Source organism: Lycorma delicatula, chromosome 8, assembly GCF_047948215.1.
Source record: "Lycorma delicatula isolate Av1 chromosome 8, ASM4794821v1, whole genome shotgun sequence".
Taxonomy (NCBI): Eukaryota; Metazoa; Arthropoda; class Insecta; order Hemiptera; family Fulgoridae; genus Lycorma; species Lycorma delicatula.
The window spans coordinates 108,514,917-108,527,363 of NC_134462.1; the positions used below are offsets into that span (position 1 = coordinate 108,514,917).

General features: G+C 28.9%; 1 protein-coding gene across 2 annotated transcripts in view; it reads right to left on the reverse strand.

The window, feature by feature from the left end:
• eIF2beta (eukaryotic translation initiation factor 2 subunit beta) overlaps positions 1–12,447 on the reverse strand; it is a 43,214-nt gene that overhangs the window by 26,027 nt on the left and 4,740 nt on the right. For both annotated transcript variants that reach the window (XM_075372609.1, XM_075372610.1), the window contains exons 2-4: positions 7,923–8,091; positions 4,290–4,453; positions 13–130 (exon numbers count right to left, since the gene is read on the reverse strand). In XM_075372609.1, coding sequence (XP_075228724.1) covers positions 13–130; positions 4,290–4,453; positions 7,923–8,091 — 451 coding nt within the window. The remainder of the gene's footprint in view (positions 1–12; positions 131–4,289; positions 4,454–7,922; positions 8,092–12,447) is intronic.

A 12,447-nucleotide genomic window follows, 5' to 3' on the forward strand; every position in this document is an offset into this window, starting at 1 on the left:
GCATATACAAACCATTTTCTTTATCATCAATTTTCTCTTTTTCATCCTCTGCTACCAATTCATCAAGATCCTTCTTCTTTTTTTTCTTCTTTTTTGATTTAGTGAAATCCATATCTAAGTCAAAACTATCCTAAAAACATACAGAAAAAATAATATGAGCATGTAGGATGAAGAGGTTATTTCTTCATAATGGCAACAGCTGGCGTACAATTTCATAATCCTGTTTTATACAGTGAGATGGTAATAAATAAAAAAAAATACTATGCCTCACTGGTCATGGGAGTAATTCAACAAAAATTAGTTGGATTAGACGATTATAAAAAATTAGTCAATTAATAACAAATGAATATTAGTCAACTGATTTTAAAATTAGTCACTGCCAATGACTAATGAACTCTGATAATATTAGTCACAATCATGTAAACAGTTTGATCAAATAAACTGTTTCTGCATTGAATTACAAGTCGTTAGTCTAAAACATTAACTGCTGTAGAAAGTAGAAAGAAACATTTCTTTCAGTTTTATTCTGTACCTAGCATATCTAATGTTAGCTTTCCATGCTGTCTCTATCTCCCCAACACTCAGCCACCTCCACCTCCACACATATAACTTAAATACACCAGCTATGAACAATACTGTGTAAGCTAGTACACTTATTAAAAAAAAAGAAAGTGACTTAATATGCCATACCACCATACGATCATATCATCATTATACTTAATTTCCCAGTATGAGTTACATACCTATATCAGTACTTAAATTCTGCAGTAAATTTGTATTTCAAAAATATTCTAAATGCAGACATATAATCTAAATATAACTGTACTCCTCCTATATAACAAATTCTCCGTCTTTATAAAATAATATATATTTACAGTTAAATTAACGTATATTTCTAACTCACTTTTACTTGCTTAGTTTGACATTTTTCTGTTGCTAACTTTTACTATTAATGATGTTAACACATACTTTTCTTAAACACAGCTTTTAATAATAAATAATAGTCTGTTAATGAGGCACTACTAAATTAAAAAGTAATTACGCTCTATTTAAATTTTCTAACACGCAGCTCATCTTTACATTTAAATGAAAAAGTACGGTGTTGTACTTAAACCAAACAAATAGTAATATGAAAGAGTAGTATGAATACAACTAATAAAAAAATACAAGAAAAAAACACACATATATATATATATTTCTTATTTCTTGTATTTAAGTTTAAAGTGAGATAAAAAATTTGGCTATTAGATAAATTACCATGAAAGCAAGTGTTTCTGCAGTTGTCTAATTCTATACATTTTTTATTAAAAAAAAAAATAGCATGTCAGCCTGCTTCTTCTCTCAGAGAGAATTTGGTCTGATTTGTAAAAACTCTTTTGGATGGCACAGAGGTCCTGAGAATGTGTAAATGTTTTGTGGAAAGGTAGCTTTATATTTCATCCACAATGTTGTACAACTTGCATGCCTGTCCTCATACAGTTGTTCAAAATATTGCCTAAGAGTAATTAAAGAGTTGCCACATTTCACACTTTTTGAAATTTCTTGAACTTTACTGTCCAAAATATTCCATACATCCGATATCTTTTGCAGTTTCTTAGGCAATTTCATATCTTTGCAGCTTCCATCCAGTTCTTCAACTGCTGCTGTTCTTCACCTGGTTTTAAATAACAAAGACAATTCATTTGTCAACAAATCTACTGCACTTTTAAGTTACTGACATGTCCAAAAGCAGCTTTTTTGAACCGTGAATATACAAGCGTTGTGGATGCAATAATTTTATTTTTTTCCCTTGTTTCCCAAGTGGTTGCTGTTCCCAGAAACTAAACCACTTTTTAATTTTTCGCCTGTGGAAGACACCACAGTTTTCTGATGAACTCTATGCAAAATTCCTCTAACAAATTTTGGATAAGAAGGGATAATTTTCAGCAGATATCTCTATTGTCATAAGCTCGAAAGGTTGATGTAAACTTATACAATAAGTTAAAATATCCCACTGAACATCTGTTATAGATTGTGGACTTTTCGACAATACTGCAAGTACAGCTGACAGGGGTTCCTTCAGTTCTATTAACCTTTCAAATATCACAACCATTGAATTCCATCTAATAACGTCAACTTTGAATTTTTTTCCTATTTGTTAGTGTACTAGTATTACAGCTGCAACTACACTATACTTAAAATACAATAATACTTCTACGTGTTTTAATTAAATCTGTTAGACCATCACATTGTAAAATCGCATCATTTACTACTAGATTAAGCATATGAGCAATACACGGAATGTTATGGACCAAAAAGTTTACAGAACATCTCATATTAGCACCCCATCTGAAATCACTGCCACAATTTTATTATTAATATTCCATTTGTGGATTAGCGTGGCTCAAGTTCTTGTAAAAATCTTTTAAACCCTTCATATTCTATAACACACAGGGGCTATGAAAATCATTTCTGCCACTAAATTATCAATTTTATTAACTTTCTTTACAAACTTTTAGATTTGTACTGCAGAAACAATGGGTTAAAAATTTTTATAAAATATGAAAGATGACATAAATTACGAAAGTTGAAGTGGATGCCATGGACTGAATATCGTCACTATTTGCAATCTTTAACATTTTTCTGAATAGCTCGGCTCTCCCGAGGCATCTAAACATTCAGTGACTTCAAAATCAGCTTGGCTATGTGTTGGTACAAACATGTGTTGGACCTTCTATACAAACGCCTATTACTCTACTTAGGAGTTACTTAGAAATAAAATAAGCATGATCATGGAAAAAAATTTCAAACTGAAGTCAGTTTTAATGCACTATGCCACCCAACACAACTTCAAAGTAATTTATCAAATAAAGAACAACTTTTGGAACAATAAATGAATAAATACCAATCTCAGCATATACGCACTGGAAATTTTAATATTAAATAAATTTATGAAAATCAGTTAGGCCATTTAGGTTCTGCAGAAGAAAATAAAGCCATTATCTATTATTTTATCACTATCTTTTAGTCGTACATTGTGTTGTATCTAAAATAATTAAGTATCATAAGCACTGGTCAGTTTCTTTCTCAGACAGTAATGAGGTTAGCTATATGCCAGATCCTACAGTGAATAGGATGAAAATGTTAATTGCCTGGCTGAATGTCACCTGCATTGGCATTCAGGTGCCAATGCAAAAGTTATATTCAACTCACGGATTGAAATGTTCTAATGGAGCAGTAACTGCTGCAACAATGAAAATAAAAAAGCTGATTTTTTTTCAACGTTCTGAAGAAAAAGCTGCTCCTTCAAGCACGGAGGCCCACTAATCAAATGCTAGTATTTGTCAGCACACAGAAGCACTTCCTCAACCTTCATCCTCTTGCGCAATTGAAAAACTCATAATTTGTTTTGTTGTATGAAAACTCAATATTTCCAAGTAATAGATAAGCAACTGATTATATGAAAATGGTTCCAGCTAAATACTGCTCTATCTTTGAGTAATGAGTAGTTACAAAGTTACTTTATTCTTACCACAAATAAACCTAAATCAGATACATTAACATATACCTCATCAGTTATATGCCAGTAACCTACATGAACTGTTACAACTTCAAGGTAATTAATTTTCATATTTCAGATCAATCTACAGGATTTCAAATGTTCAGAATATGAAGACTTTATTTAGTGTAATTAGAAGTACAGTATTATAATGTATTTATTATTACTTTGGTTCACTATTTTACTCATTTCATGAAGAAAGTTTCATCAGCAAGTTAGTAGAAGGAAAAGATAAAACTCATTCATTATGTAAACTTTTCATGAACACATTGGCATAAACCAAGTTCTAAACTCATTAAGACTTGTCCGAGTCAATCATGAAATTTATGAATTATTAAATATAAGCAGTTATCTAATTCAGTTGGGTGATTAAAAAAAAAAAGATTAATGCCGTATAAAGAGAAACTGTAAATTACAAGACAAATCATGTCATCAGCATTGTTAAAACACAGGTATAAGTAAAAATAGTTTAAAATTGTAATTTAAGGATAAAATGCCTACATCAAAAGCTATGAGATCATAGGGTTTCAGTACAATTTGAAGGTGCAAGGATTGATTACTGTGCTGACTACATAAATTGGGGTAGCACAATAATCAATCGATGCTTCTAAAAATAAAATGAGATACCACAAACACTGTCTAAAAATGTAACAATAAGATAATATGAGTCTCCATAAAATTTCTTTTAAAAAAGTGCATAATTCTTTACAATGAAAAATTTGAGATACAAATAAATTAGCTAAAAGCATACTTCTATGGCTGCGTCATCAACTGCTTCACTGACATCAACTGGAGCATCTTCTTTCTGCTTATCGGTACCAGTGTCAGGAAGCACTCCATCTAGTTCTTCTAGATTGAATGCTTTCTTTTTTTTCTTCTTCTTCTTGCCAAAACTTTCCAAATCCACATTTCCATCTGAAAATAAATATAATTATATGTAAAAAACAAAACCAATATGAAAAGCTGAATTATATATCTTTTGTTTGACATTTCAAAATACAATGGACTCTTCATTACTTTTCTATTTTCTGAATATCGCAATCCTGAGCGTATTGTTTTTGCTAGTTTTTTAGCTTTATAATTTATTTAATAAAACTTGGCGATACTTCTTTCAGCTACAAATAAGCTACATTTGAAGAATTTTATTCAGATTACACTAAACCAACAATTTTTTCAAAATAACTCACAACCACCCATTCAATTAATTGACTCAAAAACAAATACCTAGAAAAATCTTGCAAGATTGACAAGTTAAAATAACTTTCAAGAATTTTTTTTGCAGATGTTTTGTAAAGCTACTGGACCTAATTTCTAATTTATTTAAAGAGAGGGTTTTTTATTACCATCATGGATTTAGTGAATGTGATGTGAAAATACATGTGAAACAACTTTATCGAGCTTTTTTTCGAAAAACAATTTCACAATATGAAAGTTATTCTTCTATTTGAAAATGTAAATTATTTTATTTAATATTTATAATAAATAAGTTTCTTTATATAATTATGATATTATTTATTATGTTATGCCTTAATACATATACAATCATTTTGCTGGTAAAAAATAACTTTAAAGCATCAAGTTTTTTATGGATTATTTTACATCAGGTTGTTTTGACAAAAATAAAACTTTACACTGCTATTCATGCCCCAACATTTAATTTTTTATCTTTAATGTGAATAATTCATATCACTAAAGAAACACACCCTAAAATAGAGGCTACCTCAAACTGAATTATCTTTATCTTTTGATATGTCATCACTTTCTACACTTTGTACTGAATTACTGTTCGTTATATATTAGTATATATACTCGACTCTGAAGCTTTATGAAATAAATAAAAAATGTTTAAAAAATAAGTACATTTTAATAAAAGTTGTATCAAACGGTTACTTAATTTTTCTATGGCAAGTTTAGATTTTTTACAATGTTTCTGAAATAAATAATAATGGTGCATGCACTATGCACCATGATGAAAAAAAAAACACTTTTACTTTACCACTTATTAAAAGAATCTATCAATTTGCTGAAATTTTCATAAAACATGGCCTAATGAAGTTAGACTACTGACCTGAAATTACATACCATTATCTTCATTATTTTCCATTTATCATTTTCATTATTTTAATTTTTCATAACTATCTTTTCTCAGCATCTAATAAACTTACAATGACAATTAAAGATTTGTTTTGTTCATTTTATCACACAATTAAATACACTATTTTTTAGAAACAGAAATTGGCATTACCATATCTTTTTAAATAAATAAATGTATGTTATATCTGTATTAATCAACACCTACGGTGCGATGGATTTATGAAAAGAAGCAAGGTAGAGTAAAAAAATTTGTTTTCTAATAATTTACTTAATAATTGATAGTCGATAAACAACTGTTATTATTAATAATTGATGTTCAAATATGTTTTTATTTTACTGATACGTAAACAATCATTTGCAATATTTTTTTTTATATTATGCATTCTATTTTATAGTACTGTAACCCCTACACAATTAAAGTTATCAGAAGTTTTCTAAACCTACATTACCTTAAGATCAAAGTAATACAAACGTAAAAAAAAAGAAATTTAACATACAATAAATTAGTAGAATAAAAATAAATGAATACTGTTATCAGTACTGCCATAACACTCAGTATGACAATCGTAATGTAACAATTCAAGAAACAAACAAACTTTATCACAATTCAGCAGATATATAATTACATTACATTTGTTGATAATAAAAACAAAAATGTTAAACATTTACTTATTTCAGTTCAGTAATTTCTGTAGCAATGTTGAAGAAATCTGGCTGAAAATTATGTCAATTCTCTACAACCACCCAGTTTGTTGACTGAAACAAAATGACACCTTACTTTTGAAAAACAGACAAAAGATGGTGTCAATCTGTTTATAATGAAATGCTTACTATTTTAGCTAATAAAATTAATTTTGGTAAAACTAACCATTACAGAGCTATATTTGTAAAAGATAAAAACACTTAACATGGCGCGCCATCATTTTGAAATTTATGTATATGGTTACAGTGTAATTTTTTATTTATAAGTGAAAGTTAGAGTAAACATGTGTAACAAATATTATGATTTGATTAACCTAGATTTAAAATTTTTCTTAAGAAAACAAAAATGGTGGACAGAAAGAAAACGAACAGGAATTGCCTTTTTTAATATGACTTTTTATTCATTTTAATATGTAGAATCAAAAAAATGAATAGCTGGGTACACATTTTTGTAATAAACTGGAAAAAAATTATTTACAGCTTAACAGTTTCTCAATGTGACTTTTCTAATGTCAGCCCAAATATTAATCTGAATATGAAAAAAGAAATGCTTGTTATTCAAACGTGCAAATACAAATTTGTTTATAATTAATTCCATTATCCTTCTTGGTATATTAATAATGTACAAACAAATTTTCACATTTACTGACTAGTTTGTGGTAATCACAGTTAAAGTAGTAATACTTTTACAAATTTCTAAATGAATGACCTGGTTTGTGTACCTTTGATTACCAAATGAATTTTTAAACATTGTAAAAAGTAATCAAAGCTCCATCAACGGATAGGATAATTTTCTAAGCACCTGGCAGTACAGTGCTATAAAGTAAGAATGTTTCTTAAAGTCAAAATGAAATGAAGTCTGCAAAAAAAAAAAGGTTGGTGAATAATAAAAAAATGTAAAATATTAAGCAAAATATCATTATGTTCTATTTAGTAGCCGTCTGCCCAGTTTTTATTGCAAAATTTAGATCACAGAGAGCACAAACATCAATTTTGCTACCATGATACTCTTACCTTTTTTATTTAGTTGTTTCAAAATTTTATAAAAGCCATACATCATTTCCTGATGATTGTTTATAGCAATATAAAACACAAATATTAATTTTCTTTACCTTTGTGTGTTCAGGCTCACTCCCTGACTTTACAATTTGTATAAACTATATATTTTTAAAAATAAAATAAATATTGGAAATATGTTTTATATGTTCCACTGCAAGCTACTAAATGTTTTCATTTTATCTAGTAATGGCGAAATTTTGTCAATAAAGATTTTTCCAATGCATATACTGATTATATCTTTAAGTTCCTTAAGAGTGAGTTTCTCACAATTTCTGAAAATAGTCATTAAAAATGTCCAACTATATATTGGCCCCTTTTCTGTTACGGAAAAGGCAGGCTAGCAAGGGCTAAATTACATTCAGATTATGCATTTACATAGCAATGTAACTCTTCTAAGTTATCAATAATGATGATGAATGCAAACTTTTGGTTCCCCTTATAAATAATAAAAATACAAATAATATTATCTACATCTACAAGAACAAAACAAAATCATTACGAGCTCAAACATAATAACAATAATAATTACCTTCTACATCCATTTCATTTTCTTGTCTAACTGGTTCCTGATTTTCCTTATCAGTTGTAGTTGAGTCGGCATTTTCAACAGTTTCATTAACAGTACCTTCTGCAAGAGCAGCATCGATATCAAATGCCCTCTTTTTCTTTTTCTTCTTCTTTGATGTAGGATCAAAAATCTGTTAATAAATTAATAAAAAATTATTGAATATTTTATAATTATATACAAACACTTAATGAAGAAAATATCTACAAACCTACATCGATCACTTTTCCATTCTTTGCTGAACTGAAATCACATTATTTGTAAAGTTAAAATCAATATTTTGGTGATCTACTAAATAAAAAGAATCACATTGTATTTATTATTTACAAAATAAATATCTCTCATAAAGTTCATTCTGTATATATTATATATTCTGTACATTGACAGATTTAGAGGCCAATTTATTTTTCTCAGAAAAATAAATAACAATTAATGAACTATATAGTTAAAAAAAGAAAAAAACATCATCCATACCCTAAGTACTTGCTATAATTTGCAACACATACGTTCGACTTTTTAATATTATACAAAAAATTACACTAAATTATTATTAAAATAAATCGGAAAACAAAAGATTAAGCACCAAAGATGCTTAGAAAAAATTGTTAGTTAGAATCTAAATCTTAGATAACTATTTTAATTCTAAAACAATTGTCAAATTGTTAAATAAACACACAAAAAATATAGGTCCTTGCTTCAAGATGTAAAATGCTGAGTGCCACAGGAAGGGTCCTCAGTCCCTTGTTTTTTATTATTTATTTTTGAAATGTTCAAAATACCTGTTCGTTGTTATCCTCTCAAATGACAATTTTATCTATATCAAAAGGAAAATACCGCAAAAGAAATAGGAAATTCTATAATAGTAGTTAAAAAAATTATTCACTGGATGGATTACAACCATCTAACTTTAAATATGGATAAAACTGTTGCGGTTTGCTTCTCACGGAAATAACACTGCTGACCGCATAGACAGAATTCCCATTAACGATAATTATAGTATTTCTATTGCTCATAAACCAAAATTTCTGGTGTTTTATTAGATGGCAAGTACTCTTTGGATGATAAAGCCGACTACATTTACAACAAAATCAAACCGTACTGTTTGCTTTGAAGCCCCCTTAATAAAACACTATAGTTGTCATCATTATTAATTTTTTATTATGATTCCACATACTTCCATCATCTAAAGTGTAATCTAATATTTTGAGGTACATTTAAAAATTAAAACAAGTTTCGAAGATACAAAATGAGCTCCCCAAGATGCAAACAGATTACTATGAATTGCGGTATATTTAGTAAATCAAAAATGTTATCCACAAGCTTATATTTATGAATGCACAATCTTGATAAAAGGGAATTATTTTTTTAAACAACAATATCCATCTCATCAAGCCAAACAAGAAATTGTGTTGTATAACTTAACCCGACTGTAACTTACGGCAGTGCCTTATTTTGTTTCCATTGCTACTTTCGATAAATCGCCAAACCACTCAAAAATATTTCCATAAAGTTACTTAAAAAACAATTAAAGAGTTTTCCTTTTTCAAAAATAATAACTGTGTTGATGAATTTCTAAATAATACTAATTAAAATACTGGGGAGAAAAACCCCAAATTTTCTGCATCCCCTTCAACATGTTCATTTTGTTTCAAAATAATTTTCACTAACATCTTCTGAATTGTGATTTATTTTGTAGTTATTTTTTATATTTACTATCTTGATATAATTACCTTAATATCACGTGTTCATATTTTAAATAATTAATGGATTTTAATCACACCTATTTTTTATCCCATAATTAACCGTATGTATTCTATGATGTTACTCAGATCAAGGTTTCAAAATTATTCCCATGAGCCATCCAGGCAAATTCTGGGAGGGGCATCTCTTTTTTTTTCTGTGGAACCATATCTACCTGTTTGTTCATTACACTACCTGTTTGTACCATTGTACTACCTGTTTGTTCATTATAACCACAGATCAGAATAGAAGATTTATTTTATGTCGTCAGGTGACTAAGTAAGCACAACAACAAATGTGTAAAAAGTAAATTAAATAAAACAACAAAGAAATAATAAGCAAAATTAATTGACAAATCAACAGCGATTACAAAAATATTAATAACAACTGTTGTTTTAGGTAATCCCAGTAAAAATTGTAAATATTTAGTTTAAAAGTCTAACAAAAAAACTGTTCACCAAGGTTTAGTGCACTCCTCATGTAAAATACCAGGAAATAAGTTTTTGGATCTTGTTTTCAAATTTATTTTAACATTAAATATAAGTAAGTCCTACTACTAGTTCTCAAGCGTTAGGTGTATTGAATAAAAATTCTGAAATGACATCATTTTAAGAAATAAGAAAATTAGGAAGAGTAAAAAACAAAATAAAAAAGGAAAGGTAGTACCAGAATGAAAATGGGTCCACCATGTGATGTAAATTGTTGGTTGAAATGCAACAAATTTAATGAAGATGATAGATGTCTACAATTTAATAGATACTGGAGTCTGATAGATGTTAACAAATAAGGGATTTATTTCACAGTTCATAGCAGTAATCACTCAGAAGTTTCAAGATCTTCAACCCTGTTAAAATCCAATTTGATTACTAATTGTTACTCTCATTTTTATAATTCCTCAATTCCCTCACAAAGCAAAAAAGAAGAAAATCAGCCAAAAAATAATGATTAATATTTAACTCTTTCACGTTTATAAATATTTAAAACATTTTTAGTTTTCAATAGATTCTACTTTGTTTTTTTACATTTTGTTGAAAAAATCATTACTAATTTCATTATTGCTATTCGAAAATGTATTTTTTTTCTTTTCTTCATAATAAATTATGAATATTATACATCACATACATCCTATATTAAAACATTATCATAATTAATTATTAATTCACATAATAAAATTAAAAGACTATATAGTTACAATATTTTTTTTTTTTCATTTATGTAGTTGATTCTGTCATTATTAAAACAGTAAAATCAAAGCAACAGTGGTACAACTCAAAGAAGAATTGATTTTGTTTGATAAAACTCACCCTAAAATTCAATTTTTGCAATTATTATTTTTATATTGTCAGGATTAAATTTATGAATAATAAAAATTCTTGTTGATAACAAAGTAAAAAACTGTTTAGAAATTAATGAATAAAATTTTAATCTTTGTTTTCAAAATATATTTAATTTTGAGTTGTGACACTGTAATTGCTGATGATCGAGATGTTAACTAACATGTTATTATGAAATTGCAACAAAATTACTGAGGCTCAAGTGTAAATCAGATAAATGAGAAAATGTAGAGAAGTAAATGTAGAAACTGTATCTCAACCCCATAGGGGGAAAACACCCACAATTGTGACATTACCGGTCGCCACACCACCCCCTTCATTCAAAGCTCTGAGGGGCTTTACCGAAGGTCATCTTTAGACCCTCTAACTGATTACATCTTACAGTCACCAGCCAGGCCTCGGTCGGGATGCCACCAATGTAAATGCCTCAGCAGACATTTCCATCAGTAAAATACATATCAAATTTCGCCTTCACATAGGCCTCAAAACGGACATCTTCACATCCAATCTAACATGATTCCCTCACTAACTGACCGAAACTGCAGAAGTGTGCATGCCTAATACAGATTTGACAACACTGTTCGCAGAAAATGAACGAGTTAAACAAACGAGTTTCCACCCCATATGTGTATAGTATTGGGTAGAAATGTTACAAGGCATCCAATGCGTTACATGGAACATCAGAAAAATGAGACTTACTATGACATCCTAAGCAATGATTTCCAAACTGTGCACTGTGGCACCTCAGGGAGCCGCAGCCTCTACAAAGGGGTGGCATGAAATATTGTAAAGGCTTCATAATTAACTGAACCAAGAAATTTACATTTGACCTAACTAAACAAAAAGTGAGAAGCTAAAAATATCAAGATTTTTTTGGGGTTTGTTGTTTTTACTTGACCCTGTATAAAAGTATAGTTACTGGTGCAGAATATTCTAGCGAACGCAAGCCGGCAATGCTGCACCTTCTTGATTGTGCTAGATACGTTGAGGTGGTAGACCCTTCGTGACAGATTTGGACTGTTCTGGAAGATCTTGTAAAAAGCATATAAGCAAGCATTGCAGACTCGATTCAGCCAGTCAGTTTATAATCTAAATCTAATGAAATTAAATTCTGCATTTCATATAAATAAGCAGTGACATAAATTAATTCATGTAGTATATAGTGTTATATTACTCCTTATTTGTTGTCTTTGATAAATAGTTTGACTTTTTGCTCTTGTATCTTTAATGATGGACTGATTTTTGAACTGTAATAAAGATAATAGTGCAGATAAAGAAAGTATGTCTTCAACCAGTGGCACGACTGTGAAGAAATAAAAATATCGTAATTATGATTATTTAGAATTTGGTTTAATGTCAACAGAAATTAATGGTGAAAAGAAACCACAATGTGTATTGTGTATGAAAGTTTTGGC